Here is a 15,969-nt window from a genome sequence, read left to right as displayed (position 1 = left end):
TGACGGTAACCAGTTTAAGTATGGAGGGATCTGGGATTAAAGCAGCATACAGAAAAGACTGAAACCTACAGAATATGCAGTAAAATGGCAGCCCACTTTTGGGAGCTTTGGTCAGGTAAAGAATGCATGCTTGGGGCATTAAGGGACAGTAAAACTAATAGCCATTTTTCTTTTGGAGTGCAATGCACCATGCACATTTAAAATAGTCTGAAAAATTAGGTTTCCTCTTACAGAGACAAATTCTACCTTCACTTGCCAGCACCGAAGGCTTTGGAGGCAGTAGGAATGACATGGGTCCACTGCAGGGGACTTCTAGACACATTGTGCCTTGCTCTGTGCACTGTCTTTCCACATTGGTAATGAGGGAACAGTCGGGGGTCACCAATCAACAGATTCCACCATGAAATCAGAGGCTTGCAGTTTTGAGGCTGCTACAGTGGTTCAGATCGTCTCTCTGCCCAGAGTCTTATTTAGCCCTGTTGGTCTGAAATCAAGTAGAAGACTGAGTAGATTTCACTTTCCTTATAAGCAGCTTTTTGTGCGTCCTTTCACAGCAGCTGATGAAGTGTGCTTCAGCCCATACAAGCTTGTACTCGTATATACTTTGGTTAGTCTGTAACAGAGGTTCCCAAACTCTTCTTTCTTATTGCATGCCCCCTTCTGGATTTACCAGCTGCCCACATACCCCTACCAACATGCATTTTATATTGTAACCCCTTAAATGTCAATTATTATTATAATGAAAATTAAATCTGCCATTACACAATTTTTCCTGTGTACCCTCCAGAGATGGCTTGCATACCCCCGGGGGTAGGCGTACCACAGTTTACTTTGAGGTTTATAACCCATTGTGTTTGACGGAATTTTTAATAGCCTTTCTTCCTATTCCAGAGCTAGTTATTAAAAGCAGCTCTAGGCAGTTAGTACCTGCACCACCAGCAACACAGCTTAGCTATTACCAAACATTTTCTGTTTATTGTTTGAACTCTGTGTTCTGAAAAGTCATACTATGGACGCTATAAAGGTCTTCTGTTGTTTAATACTTGCACTAAGGAGTCTGTTTGCTTCTGTACAGTGGCAAAACAGATGTTTTCCACAGTTTATAGAATCAGTTCCCAAAGTCTTTTTATGTCTGAAAGCAGTAAGCAACAGATTCCCAAGCCCAGAAAGCAAAAGTACAAATTTAGGACACGGGTACCACTCCAAAACTCCGTATTTTCACTCTAGCAAGGTGGTTTAATTGTTCCTGTTATCATACTGTCATCATCTGTGTATTTTTTTTTTTTTTTTTTTGAGTGGGTTTATTGCTCACATTATTGACTGACTTCAGATAACCTAGCTTTCAGATTTCATATGCATTATTACAAAAGTATGAATAACTGAATATATTCTCTGTAGTGGTAACTTAATGTGAAATCCTGTCATTGCTTCTTGCCCATGGAATAGTCTGCCCCCTGTGGGGAGAGACTCTTTCATATTAAATCTCTCTAGATAAGTCACTAACTTTCCATTCTCATTGTAGAAATTCACTTCCTGTAAGTGACAAAAGATTTTTTTTTTCTTTTTTTCTTTTTTTGTCTTCCTTTTAGGACACTGGTAACCTCTTGCATTGTGAAAGAGTACTGGCAGAAGGGTGAAAAATGGGTGTAAAAACATTTACTCATAACTCACCTGCCCACAGCCAGGAGATGCTTGGCAAGTTAAACATGCTTCGCAACGATGGGCATTTCTGTGACATCACCATTCGCGTGCAGGACAAAATCTTCAGGGCACATAAGGTGGTTTTGGCAGCCTGCAGTGACTTCTTTCGCTCCAAGCTTGTTGGTCAAGCAGAAGATGACAGCAAGAGTGTGTTAGACTTGCATCACGTGACAGTAACTGGCTTTATACCCCTCCTGGAATATGCATACACAGCAACACTATCTATTAACACAGAAAATATTATCGATGTGTTGGCTGCAGCCAGCTATATGCAGATGTTCAGTGTTGCCAGCACATGTTCAGAGTTCATGAAGTCAAGCATTTTATGGAATACACCGAACAGCCAGCAAGAAAAGGTGCTTGATGGAGGACAAGAAAGCAGTGCAAACTGCAATTTTGCCTCTCGAGATGGCAGCCTTTCTCCAGTTTCCTCCGAATGCAGCGTGGTGGAAAGAACCATTCCTGTGTGCCGAGAGTCCCGAAGAAAACGCAAAAGCTACATAGTCATGTCTCCTGAGAGTCCACTTAAGTGTAACACACAGACAAATTCCCCACAAGTGCTGAATCCTTCAGCTTCCTACCCAGAGTCCAGAAATCAGCCTGTAGACTCTTCCTTAGCTTTTCCTTGGACTTTTCCTTTTGGAATTGATCGAAGACTTCAGTCTGACAAGGTGAAGCAAGTAGAGAATTCTAGGACTTTAGAAATGCCTGGTCCATCTGAGGCAGCCAGAAGAATTACTGATTATGTAACTTGTGAGAGCACAAAGGCCAGTTCACCTCTTGTGATTGAAGAAGATGTGCGTGTCAAAGTGGAAAGGTTAAGCGATGAGGAGGTTCATGAGGAAGTATCACAGCCTGTCAGTGCATCGCAGAGCTCTCTGAGTGATCAGCAGACAGTCCCTGGAAGTGAACAGGTTCAGGAAGATCTCCTGATCAGCCCGCAGTCTTCCTCTATAGGTATAGTCACTTTTTTTTTTTAATATAAATCTATGTACACAAATGCACATGTAGATGTGATTTGATTTGAGGAAGTCCGCTTGACTCTGTTAGATCACTGTAGTTTGGTTAAACTGTATTTTGGCACTCTGAGTTCTGATAGGCACCAGTGCAGTGGGGACCAACCTTTTTTTTGAGCAAATTAGCCTCATGCCTATTCCAAGTACTGCTCCAGTTCTCTTGTGCCTGATCTGCTCTCTGTTTCCTGCCCTGGGCTCTCTACCTGATCTGCTGCATGCTACACACAGGCTGCCCATGCCACTTGTGGCACTTATACTACAGGTTGTGCATTTAAGTATTTTTTCAAATGAATATTCTGTTTGTAACAGTACCAAATGTTTTGACTAGAGTCCATCCAGATGCCATGATGGATAGACTGGTGTTTTTAGTATTGTAACAGTAGGTGTTAAGGGGTAATATGGTGTCTTTAAGGTAAGGCCTTGTGTCAATGTGGGTACAGTGGTGACTGTTCTTATAATAAGTCGCCAAATACATGTTGGAAAGTTGTCATTTTAACACTCCAGACAAAAACAAGAGTGCTGTCATATCATTCCAGTTCTGTGGGCTTTAATCACAAATCCCAGTCCTTGTGCTACGCAAAGCTAAAAGTAACCTTTTTTTTCATGAAAGACAGTTTTGAAGCTGTTATTGGGTGCCTCTAGTGAGCTGTTGGCTATTAATAGTTCACATAGAGAGGTTGTCACTGTAACAATCCAGTTCTCTCTCTCAATAAGTCAAAGCACAGACAATTTGTAACGTTCCTAGTACGGTTGCCAGAGTTGCACAGATCGTCTATTTAGTTCTGTATTAATGGATTGACTTGAGCTGAATATGGCATTAGTTTATTAAAGGCTTAGTTCAGTAAACTCTGGTTTATTTGAAAACCTTGAGTTGAAAATTCTTTGTTTCTGCATGATTCAAACAACATAAATGTTAAATGCTGTTAATAAGATTCTCCATGTAGCCCCGTACTCTAACTCTACCCTAAAGTTTTTGTCTGGTGCCATGCCTTCATTGGAGAGAGTAGGAACTGATATTTCCTCCTTGGAAGGGTGAGATGTGTGACCACTGTAAGCATACTGTTTCCTTTATACCATTGCTTTAAGGAAACAGGAACTTCAGTACATGTTAGCATGTGCTTCAGTACTTTTCTGTAATACTATTTTTGTGTATTATTATTTTGAATGGTTTATGTGTTGACGTTTTATAATGGTAACACTTTTGTCCAAACTAAAGTGTGTTACCTGCCTTGGACTTTACAAGCATTGGTTTTGTGAGTCCTCTGGGCAGTATGTACAAACAGAGGAATGTGCGATCAGTCTAAATAAACACTGTTAATTTTCTTGTACTTAATTTGCAAAAGAATTTTGTGTGTAGTTCATAAATTAAAGGGAGAGAAGACATTTGTTTTCTGGGAAGCTGCCAAAAAAACATACTTGTTCACTGAACTGCTGCAATTTGACCCCAGGCCTTTACTCGTTACCGCAGTAACTTAGAAAAGAAATTGCTAAAGACATGAGATCAATGGTGCAAGTCATTAAATGAACATAACACTAGTAGGAAACCAGATCGCTGTATCAGTAAGAAAAATATGAACTGCAACAAACAAAATTGGACAAGTCACAGGAAGCAATCGGGGAAGGGGGGAAAGGCTACAGGTGCAGCTAAAAAGAGGGAGTTTTACTGTTTTCTGTTCACCGTATCCAGGTACTCTGAAATAATAAACTATACCAAGTCAAGATCTAAAGGAAACAGTATAATCTATTTCTGAACAGTTTCAGGGGAAAGGGATGTATTAGATGCCATCTGTTTTAAAACGAGCAAAAATAGCAATATCAGAAAAATGTGCATCCAGCTTGAAGACAACTGTTTTTATCGTAAGCCAGTAGCAGGAATGAGAACAAAAGAGTGAAACCAGGACTAGATCGTAGAGAAAGGGACTCCAAGGAGTAATATAACAATTCCTTTTTAAGGGGATGCTGAAATTGAACCAAAGAAGCCATGGAAACATTGGCCCGCAATCAGATTCTTACGGTGTGCACTTGAATTCCTTCCCCTGCTAAAGATTGCTGTAGTCCAGTGATTCTCAACCAGGCTGCAGTGACATCCTGGGGTGTTTGAGATCCTTTCAAAGGTGCTGCATGCTGCCCTGCAGTGTTAGCACTGCTAGGCGTGCATACATGATTCACAGGGTAAACCTAGAGATGTCAATTGGGAATGCATAGTAGGAGTGTAAGCATTGTTTAAAAAATTGCCTGTTTGACCTCTTGTAATTATATCGGTTAAAAGGTCCTGCAGCAGAAGGAGCAGTGCAGTCCCTTCCTCTCCCGATGAAACCAGCAGCTGGGCCAGTGCTGTATTCCTCCTTCTTGACTGAGGGCTTGCCCTAATGCCACTGCTCCTAGCAGAGGGCACTCAGCCCACAGGTGGATGCTGCAGGTGTGATCCTGTGTGGCATGTCTGTCTACCACATGCCCCCAGGCTGGGAGAACCACTGCGGGTCCTTGCAGAGTGGCAGCTGCCAGAGCTTGGGGGGGGGGGGTACTGTTCACAGCTCTGGGTACCTGCAAACTAGAGGCACTACCTGGGGATGGCATGGCACAACTATCTTGGCAGGTGGGAGTGCCTGTGTGTGCTATGAAAGGGGGGTGCCTAGCTCCATGCAGCCCACCCCTGCAGTACATGATGGCAACCCAACCACTGCACCTGCTCCTGTTGAAGACCTGCCGGCTCCTCTGTGCAACTTGGGCCAGCTCCACTCCCCCAGGTAACTGCTAGTTCCCTCATTGCAACGGCAGCCGTGCAGTGCCACAGCCCAGATCCACACTGCCTTCTGGGCTGCCATTGCTGAAGCTACTCCCCTAACAGCTTGCAGCACTGAGCCAGGGGAGGGAAGGGGAGGGTGTAAAGGTTAAACGGTGGGGGGAGGGAGGTGAAGCAGGCCCTATTCTTTTCAGATTTGGCCCAAAGTTGATTTGGATCGCTGTCCCTGATTCGATTTGGCCAAATCTGAATCTGACTATTAGATGCTGATTTGGAGAATCAACGATTTGGCCATAGATACACCTTTTAAATGTTTTTTCTACATACCTTGAGGTACCAGTGTGGCTTGTGATCACTGTGATGCTGGGGTACATGGAGCATCCCACAGGAGTGTGTGGGGGGCCCTCCACATGCTTGGTGGCAAAGCCAGAAGTGGACTGGAAGTACTGCCGGTCCACTTTCGGGTCCAACAAGGAGCACACTGGGGGACCCCCCCCCACACACCTCCCCCACTCAGTGATTGACTGCAGGGGAACCCCCCAGACCCAGGAGGCACCAGTCACCGAGTGGGGGGAGGAGTGCTTCTGATCCACCTCCGGGTCTGCGGCTGAGCGTGCTGGGGAGCCCCCCACGCTTCTGTGGGATGTTCCATGCACCCCACCATCGCAGCACTCACGAGCCCCTGCTACCTAGAGGTATGTAGAAAAAACACGTAAAGCTGTGGCTGTGTTTAAATCACTGAATCTTTCCAAATCTCTCCGATTTGATTTGGAGAGATTAAAGGGTCCTCTGATTCGATTTAGATTCGGAGATTCAATGGCCGAATCTTTGCCAAATCGAATCAGGGACCGAAGCGTCACACAGGCCTGTTGAACAGTATTAATATAATTACCATTTAATTGTTTACATCCCTAATCCATAGTGTTGAAAGAACTGTTGTGGTTTTTTTGAGTTCTTTGCAACAGAAGAATTGTTTTATTATTTTTCTTTAGTCAAATAATGAGTAAAAACTAAGAGCTTCCTTTTTCTGAGGGTGTCTCAAGCCTATAAAGGGATTCCTTGACTCTAAAAAGATTGAGAACCACTGCCCTAGTCAAGATTCATTACCTATAAAATGACATCTGCTGACGAGCAACTTTGCTCACCCAGGTTCAAGGAAGTATCAGCTTGCAGTGATGTAGCTATATAGTTGCTGGCAGGTTTACTGTCTGCTGTGGCTGGGTTTTCTGTCACTGAGGGTAGGTGCCCCATTTTATATTTATCCTACTAAGAAGAAGGAATTGTGTTTTGTTGAACACCATTTTGTTAACCAGACGTAATGTTTAAAATTAAATGTCTGTAGAACTACATTTTGATCCAGTGCCTTACACATTGAGAGCTGCAGACACAATGGAAAAAATTTGATCCAAGACCACAAAACAAAATTGCCTTTGAATTTACATTTAACTTTCTTTGCTCAGTGCTATTAAACATCCTGATTATAGGCCTATTTTGCTGTCCCCTAACGAAAGGCAAATTTCTTGCTGTAGAGCAGGATTTCCACTTTACCAGAAGTATAATACACATAGTGGCAGCACAGGGCACATCAATGTCAATCCCCTTTTATTTCCTGAAGAGGTGTTGCCTTTTGCAGTAATATTATAGTAGTGAATGGGGTCAGAGAGGTGTGTTAAAATACAGCTTTCTCTTCCCTGAATACAGGCATTTTCCTTATAAAATTACATATATTTATCTCAGTACTTTATAATGCATTTATAAAAGCTCTCCTGCCTGTCTTTCTGATATTGTAGAGAGCCCTTATTCACTGTTCAGGCAACTACAAGAATCATTCATTTGCAGTTTATTATATTTGGTATCACTCAGTGCATGAGAGTACTTTATAATGCTAGAGATACAAGCAGGAGAGCTTTATAAATAAGTCATTATGGTAGCAACGCTCGCTGTGTTTGAGAAGACATTTTCATAACTCCTTAAGATCAGTTCCATTACAGAGATAAGGGTATTGTATGAAAACTCCAAGAGCAAATATGCTTATTTTTGTGGTAGATTTTGAGTCGGCTTTACCATGAAGGAGAAAAATAAGCCAATAATGAATCTCTCTATTTTTACAGATTGTATAACATCTAATTTCGCACCCCCAACAATAGCTCCAGTTTATTTTAAGCTGTACCATATTAGGGTTTTAAATTTGATGTTAAGAGCTTTATCTTCAGAAGGCTGTCAGAGATGTTTCCCATCAGGTTTGTCTCCTTTTCATGAGTGGCGCTGCATCTTTCTTTTGGTATCTGCCTACTTCCTTTCAGTCTCTTTGTAAGCTTTCTTGGGACTTGTTTTTTCTAGTGTTATACTTCAGAGCGGATGGCCATGGACCTACTCCCATTTAAGTCTGGTGGAGGTTAGTCATCAGGTTCCACCCCCTACCATTAAAGTCCTCTTCTCTCGAGCCATCTCCTAATGCCTGTCCCAGTAGTCGGGCTTTACAGAATCTCTAAAGGTCAAAAAAGTCAGTCTCTGCTGCATGGTGGGGTGAAGGAGACACAGTGAACTCGACCTCTCTGGAGAACAAACTGCCAGCAGCACTCGGTATATGTGAGTGGTGGACGTGGAAAAATGAATTGCCTCTACTGAGGAAATATGACACGGGGTCTGGTCTCAGGTCATAAACTGCATAGCTTATCACAGAGGGATCTTTCTACTAGAGCAGTGATTCTCAGCTAGGGTGGTGCAGGGAACTTATGATTTAAAATATCTTTAAATAGTAGGACTAAGCTTAGTAACAGGTTATATGTAATTGGACCATAAGCTGGTTCAGGATGCAGCACTTCCTAAAATATCTAAAGCCATAAGACCAAACTGGCAAGGGATACAGGATTTAAGACGTTCGCTACTATAAAGTTTGAGTAGAGGAGTCCTGCAGCAGGGTGCATGCAGAATGATGCTGCAAAACAGTGACAGCTACTTGGTCTCGCAGAGCAAGGTCTCCCATTCAGCTCTGTGGTGTTTCTTTGTTTCCTTGTCCATCTCCCCGAATGCAGTGGAGGAATTTTGAAATGGCTTCTCTCTGCTTCTGGTGAAAATCAGAAAGCTGAAGGACTGATGGGGTGGTGCCTCTTTACCTCCTTAGTGCACAGCACGTGCCACCTTTCTCTGGGGCTGTAACTTTTTCTCTAAGTCCAAAAGAAAGTTTGATGGCAACCATTAACATCTTCCACCTTAACATCTCCCACTCGCATCTTGGCTTTGTCCATGGCCCCAGCATAATTTAAAAGACACCCTGAAATATTTTTCCCAATCAGAAATTTAAAAAAAAAATTGTTGGAGGAAATGGGGGCACTGGAGGACATGGGGTACAGCAGACCTTGGCCAAGGAAGAAGAAAATATAGTTCTCTGCAATGGAAGGAAGAATTGCAAGCACAAAGCCCATGACATGGAAGGAATTGAGGCATACAGAGAGAGCTGGCATTGGGCCAAGATAGGCGGTGGAGATGGGGTAATTAAAGGATGCACATTGTCCCTGCCATAAGGAAAGGAGGGATTAAAAGACACAGGTCATCCCTGAAATAAAGAGCTCTGAGAAAATGGCCACAGAGAGCTTATTGGAAGGAATGGAGGCATGCGGGGTCCCGGGGAGTTCAGTGCACTTGTTCTGCCAATGCAGGTGTAGGACCCCAACAGCATTACCAGGTAGGAGGAAGATCACCTCGTACACTAGTGAAATTTCCATTCTCATCAACAGGGACCCTTTTGAGCAACAGTTGAGTGTACAAGTGGAATGATGGTGTCAGGATTTGGTTTAGTGCTGAATTTGGACTAGATTTCATTTCCAAAGCTCGTTTTAGCTGAATTTGCCAAGACATTGGCTGGAAGTCATAATGAGCCATTTTGTGTGCTTGCATCTCTCGTTCAGTGACAGGTGGCTGGTATACTACTGTTTCATCTCCTTTGGATTGCATTTTTTAATTTGTCAAGGGCACCTACAGCCTGGGATTGGCATTCTGTTAATAAAGCTATCATATGGCGAATGTGTAAGGCAGGGGAAATCAAGATGTAGAACAGCAGCAAGATTAAATTGGTCGTTAGATGGTGGAAATAAATGGTGAAACACAGGTAAGTTTCACTCTAAATTAGCATTTTCTGCTTTACAGGTGTTAGTGCAGAAGAAATCATTGTCATTTAATGACACCCTTAATTGTGCAGTTATGCACTGTTTGTCTACTTTACTTCCATTAAATTGCAAGTTGATGTTCTTTTTTTCCTTGCCCAGGTTCAATAGATGAGGGGGTTACTGAAGGATTACCCACACTCCAAAGTACCTCTGGCACTAATACTCATGCAGATGATGATGATCGGTATGTACCCACATTGTGTGCAAACTGTTCTGCAGTAAGTGGTATGCTGTTGCTATAATTAACTTACCCAACTGTAATCCCTGAATGTTTAGCTGCTCGTACGTACACTTTCTCTGTTGATCAAAGTACGGTCAGTGCCTGAAGCTGCAGATGCTTTAGAACAATGCAGGTGATGAAAGTTGATATTTACTTACCTGTTGCTCTTCATTTCCTATGTATTTCAGAAGTTTTCAACTTGAACTGGAGATGAGAGACAGATACCCATAGTCGTGTGCTATCTTCATCACTGTTCTTTATTAATAAGCAAGAAAAATGTCATTGAGAAACAGCTAAAGTTGCTTCATATGTTCTATATCTGACATAATGCCACAAAGCAACATGTACATCTTAGCTTTTGCATGCAGAGGCACACATTTCACTATTTCTATAACTGCCCTAAGGAATGTGACAGGACCCGCAGCCTTTAACCTCCATTGACTACCTGGACTTACTACTTTTAGTTTATATGTGTGTAATACAGTAGTTTGGCAACTTACACCCCTGTAATAATATAGTAGTTTGTGTTTGGAATAGGAAGCTTGCTAAAGGGTGGGTAAAGGAATCCTGGCATATGTAGGTGGGTTAAGTCAAGGTTATGTTTCATAGCTGGAAGTATATGAAATATTTATTAGAGAAGTCTATAGCTCTCGGGGGAGTAGAGGTAAATTTAATGTTTTATGTCCTTGCTTTTGTGGCTATGTCAGGTATGGTATGCAGCTAGCTGTTCTGTTTCAAAATGAACCTTTTTATTATGTCATCTGCCTAGTTTTTTACGTATTACTTAGGGGAGGAACTTTGAGGAAAGGAAGTGAACCATGGCTATGCTACAATCTCTGTGTTAGAGAGAAGGTTTTATCACTCAGCAGCTGTGTTTTTCTAGTACATAAACCCTGTTGGCAGGTGCACATAGAGCCTCCTTCATTGTAGGATTACACCTAAAAGAAAATCAGAGCTGCTGAGAGAAGACTATGACAGAGAAAAGGCTGTATCCATTTGCTACCTTTAAGTGTGCAAATTTAGTTATAAAATAACTATCACATATAGTTATGAGTAATAATAGCTAAAGATAACCCCAACTCCTAAATATTCTTTTTTTAAACTACTTGTTAAATCCAAAATAGATCTGTTATATCTCCACCAATGGTAGAAAAAAGATACCAGGTGACACATTCAAATTGGCACAGGCACTAATCATCCACAGCTAATCTCAAACACTTTTTAAAAATATGGAAAAAAAATAAGCCAAAACTGCATGGAAGATTCAAAGGCTATGAGACCTCTAAAATTGTGCAGTGTCACAATGAAAGCCTTTTACATACAGAGAAAAATATGAGTTTATTCCCCGTATTGAACCTTTGCTTGGAAACTCCTAAGTCCAATTGAATAAGCCCCTCTATAAAATGCAGTAGGATTTTCTGTATTGCATATCATTCTGAGAGCGCTGCTGGCTGGGTAGGTTTATTAGGAGCAAAACTCTGCATTCCAGTTTAAAGCTTTTTAAAGCAAATAATGTATTTTATAAGTTCAAATACATCTTATATGCCTTTGCATGCCCTATAAATCAGCTAAATGTTTAAGTTAGAACTTCTAAGTCTCAGGTAGTTCATCCTTGACTTGATTGTAGTAGGAAGCATTGTTTTATGTATGCCCCGACTTGATTCTCAATCAAGATATATATTTGGGTATATTTACTATTGCTACCTTCTGGCTCTGCTCTGTTCAGTAATTCACAGTCAACAAAAATCATCTTGAGCTATATAACTTCTATATTAATTTTCTGAGGTGCACACTCTATTTTCTCTCCTGAATGTGTGTATTTATAAGGTGTCCTGATTTTTATCCACAGGACAGTAAGCTGGCTATTTTCAATTCACAATGTGGCATTTAGATGTATTCTAGAATGAGATGGAGATCATGTTCTGAGTACAGTAAAACCTCTACTGCTATCTTTGACACTCCTCACTTCCAAAAAAAAAAAAAAAAAAAATAAGAAGAGTCTGAATGTTTCCTCTGTAGAGAAGCATTACCTAGAATATCCTGGGCTTACTCTAAAAGCACCGTATCTCCAAACAGAGTTCAGACTTCCTCCAGGTTCTCAGGAACAGGAGGAATTTTTGACTGTCTGAAAGAAGCATGAGGGCTTTGTGTTATGCTTTTGTCACCAAGTAGAGTTTGTGACCGAATCGCTCTCAAGCATACTTGTTTAACAGATTGATATATGTGCAGTTATTTTTCCTTACTGGCTTTTTTCTCTGTGGATCATTAGTTTAAAACTAAATTGGAGGTTGCTTTATTAATGTAGGTTTTCAAAACTCCAGTTCTCCAGACACGCTGGAATGTGCTTCCTTTCTACTTCAAGTACAAGCAAAAAGACCTGTCCACCTAAATGTAAAATAAAACTGTGTAATCAGTAAGAGTTTTATCTTCCAATGTAAAGTGTGTTGTCATGTAAAATATCTTTTTCCGTGATAATTATTTAACACAATTATCCATTGACTACCTGGACTTACTACTTTTAGTTTATACGTGTGTAATACAGTAGTTTGGCAACTTACTTGTTTCAGGCAGGTCATATGGTTTATTACTTGCAGTATAATGGGGCACATGTGATTGTTATGTATTTCATCTGCTGTCACTGAATTGATTTCTGTAGTATTTTTTCTTCTGCTGATTTGTTACTGGATTGTAATAAAATTCTATAATGTGGATCTATAATATGACTGTATGACTGGTTTAGCTTTACTGGTCTTTATACCAGTTACGAAGTAGATTACTAACACTAAAATATTTTAAGGCTTGTAAGGTCTAATCATAATAAGTGTCTTCATTTGTTCAAAATGTTTGTTTTCTGCTTTACAAACAGGACATTTTTAAATAAACTTAGAATATTGATATTTACATTTGTTGGGATTTAGTTTTTCATGCTTGAACGTGCATTTGTAGACTGTCCAAAGCAGGAAAAATTGCTGATAGAATTTGAGATCTTAGGTTGTGAAACTCTTAACTACAATTAACACAATTTCTTTCTTGACTGAGATGATTGGAACATTTTCCATATTCTTATTCATTTCCCAAATGAATTGGGGGTGGGGGCTATTTAAATTGCTGCTTTTATTTTATGTGACTGTTACAAAACATTTTTGGACACTTGGTATCTGTTGCATTTCAGTGTTATCCCTTTTTTATCTGATGGTACACCCATTTCTTACAGCTTGAAATGGTTAAGAAGTGCATATAAGTAGAGAATTAGGGTGAGATCAAGTATTATTTTTAAATTGAACGTGTTTATTGCGGACAGGTCCATAGATCCGTTACAAATCGGTGCTTCAGTCTGGGAACACACCAAGACCTCTCTGTCACCAGCAGCAGGAGAATTTCCTACTCCGGTCTTACCTGCCTCATTAGCGGAATTTGGTGGCCATTCAGCCCGTCCAGCTACAGCACTGTTTGAGTAAAATCCTAAACTGAAGGTCAGCTGCCTTACAGATAATGTGGGTCAAGGTACCAGGATGTTTCCAGTCATATCCCAAGGTGGTATGTCTTCTGAGGAGATTGTGCTGTTAGCTTTTCTTCCCTTTTCAAGGCATTTGCAGAGCCTGGCACCACAACAGGCTTCAAGGGGTGAGCTAGGCCAAGAAGAGCCAGAGGCAAAAGAAAAGAGGAGCCATGTCCAGACAAGCATGGATGTGCAGTACATGGCGCTGCAGACCCGTCTGCAGCGCCACACATTGCATGTTCAGGGAGATTCTGGGGTCAAAAAAACCCACACCAAAAAAAAAATAGGGCAGCACATGTGGCAGTAGTGTGTGCGCTGCCCAGAACCAGAGCCTGGCTGGCCAAAGCCACATTCCCTGCTCCCTGCTGCAGCAGCACTGTGGCTGCAGCTCCCAGAGGCCCCCAGGACTCCAGGTAAGGCTGCTGGCTGGCCCCAGCCTCTCCTGCCCCATTTGGGGTAACCTGCCACATGCCAGAGCATGCACACAGCACTGTCATTCCCTGAGGACAAGTAATAGCAGCACAAGAAGTGCCGCTGCTACTTGTCCCTTGAGAAATGCACATTTCCACTCGTGTGGTGGTATCTTCTGCTTTTTCCCTCTTTTTCAAGTGTTTCACTGGGGAGCTTTGCTGGTTCCAGGGGAAGACTGAATTCTGCCCTCTTCCAACCAAGGCCATGAAGGGAATAATGCCAAAATGACAGCACGGCAGGTGAAAGATTGAATCGGAATCCCTACAGCCTGCACAAGCAACTGAGCCTCCAACTTCAGAGCTCCGCAACCTTCTCACCTTTTCTGCTACTCCGTTGCTGATGGAGACCACTGGATATCTCTTAGATGCTGCCAAGAAATGGAATATATGGCTCTGTTGTAACAGGCCTCATAGGGATTCCCTGCTGATATCCTAGGTTAGGCTTCCAGGAGAAATGCACCTATCTGGGTCACTTAGGCTTTATTTAATGGAAAGAGAGGGAGAACTTCTGGGGAACTGATCCTTGAGCCTCAGGTTTGAATCAGGCTAGCTTGCACATGAATGGCAGCATTTTCTTTTTCCTACTTTGCTTATTACCAGTTGATTTTTACAATGCTTCAGGGTTTCTTCCAGCATCAGGGTAGCATTAATATTTGGTTTTAATATAAAGTATAATAATGTTCATAAAGCACCATAGCCCACAGTAAATCTCATGGTACTGAACAACAATCATAACACAGTTTCTCATTAACTAAAAAACCCCAGCATCAACAAAATTGCTGACAAAAAACCCCCCCAACAAAAACAGTGAACCATGGAAACTGCAAAGAAAAAAACTGGAATAATTTATCTCTTCCTGGATAATATTTGCATTCAGGTCTCTGTGCAAAGAGAAAATCTTGTCAAATAGTGTTAAGATTTTGGGGCATCTAAGAGTTATAATTTAAAGAAGCCAGAGAGCCATAATACAGAGAGCTGGAGAAATGAGTTTGGGCTGACAATAAGTAATCAGGTACGAGCTTTCCTCTTAGAAGAATGTTAACAGAAGATTACGGTGGTCATAAATAAAGATAATACAGTTCTTGGAGCGTGCAAGAAATACTGATCTGTTAAACAGGCATGCATTAGTGCTTTCGAGTTCGTGAAATTTATCCAATAATCCCTGTTTATCCTCTCCATTTCACCCTATCATGTCCATTTACAGAGATTAAAAACCCACTGTAAATTTTCGGCTCCCTTGAGGGGAAGGGATCAGGTTTTTTTGGGTGGGTCTTTTTGAAGGGATCTTCTCAGTGAATTAGATTGAGCAATCCTGATGAATTCAAGCCGGGGTGACAGAGCAGGCTCATTTGGTTCTCAGTTCAATCCAAGAAATAGGTATTTACCTGTAGAAGTGGAACGCAGCATCAACTGGAACAAAATGACTTTTGCTCCTAATGTGGATAACAAATTTCTTGTGGCTGTGGAAGTCAACGTGAGGGGATTGTCATAAATAAACTTGGAAACGGATGATATCAAAAAGAAAAATGGATGTCTTCTGTCCTGGGTTCAGTAAAATCTCTTTATCTTTTTGGGGGCACTGTCTAGCAAGGGGGCATGGGCACCAAAGCTTTCTTGGTAGCAGTTTGAATAAATAGTGGATCTGGCAACCAGGAAGAGCCTCATTCATTGTGTGTGGGGGAGAAGCAAACCCCCCAAATTGCTGAGCTTGTGATTTGACTGTTTTACATGTGGAAACAGCAGTGAAATATCCCGTGGCTTATGTGTTGGGACCCGAGATGTAAGGTGGCAAATTACCTCTCCCAAAGGCGATTCAGTACCTCTGTTATCTTCCCAGCTTTCCCACTGGGACCATACAAAAGATGAGAAGAGAGTGGCAATGAATCTGGTTGTCTGACTAGCACTGGATTGTCGATCTCCTACAGATAAATTGTGCTACTGCAGAAATCCATCCATTTGGGGCCACCCTGAATACAAAATGGATACTTCGATGAAGTGATGCACGTTCTACTGGTTAATACAAAGTCTGTAATTTAACAACCATATTAAAATTGAACATAGCCTTGAATTCTTCTAGGAGTGCTTTTAGAAGCATGTCCAAGAAAAAAGAGCAGCTGTCTAGTAGAAAGTCATCAGAATGTTTTAAAAGGGGAG

The 15,969-nt window shown here is 41.5% G+C and overlaps 1 protein-coding gene across 2 annotated transcripts in view; it reads left to right on the top strand.

Annotated features, from left to right (window-relative positions):
• ZBTB44 (zinc finger and BTB domain containing 44) overlaps nt 1-15,969 on the top strand; it is a 45,082-nt gene that overhangs the window by 15,163 nt on the left and 13,950 nt on the right. For both annotated transcript variants that reach the window (XM_019547008.1, XM_019547009.1), the window contains exons 2-3: nt 1,590-2,658; nt 9,726-9,810. In XM_019547008.1, the coding sequence (XP_019402553.1) occupies nt 1,641-2,658; nt 9,726-9,810 (1,103 nt within the window). In that variant the 5' untranslated portion in view covers nt 1,590-1,640. The remainder of the gene's footprint in view (nt 1-1,589; nt 2,659-9,725; nt 9,811-15,969) is intronic.

This window comes from Crocodylus porosus, unplaced genomic scaffold (genome assembly GCF_001723895.1).
Source record: "Crocodylus porosus isolate Cpor-Errol unplaced genomic scaffold, CroPor_comp1, whole genome shotgun sequence".
NCBI lineage: Eukaryota > Metazoa > Chordata > Crocodylia > Crocodylidae > Crocodylus > Crocodylus porosus.
Note: the sequence above shows the minus strand (reverse complement) of the source record. Positions and strands in the feature narration are given on the sequence as shown.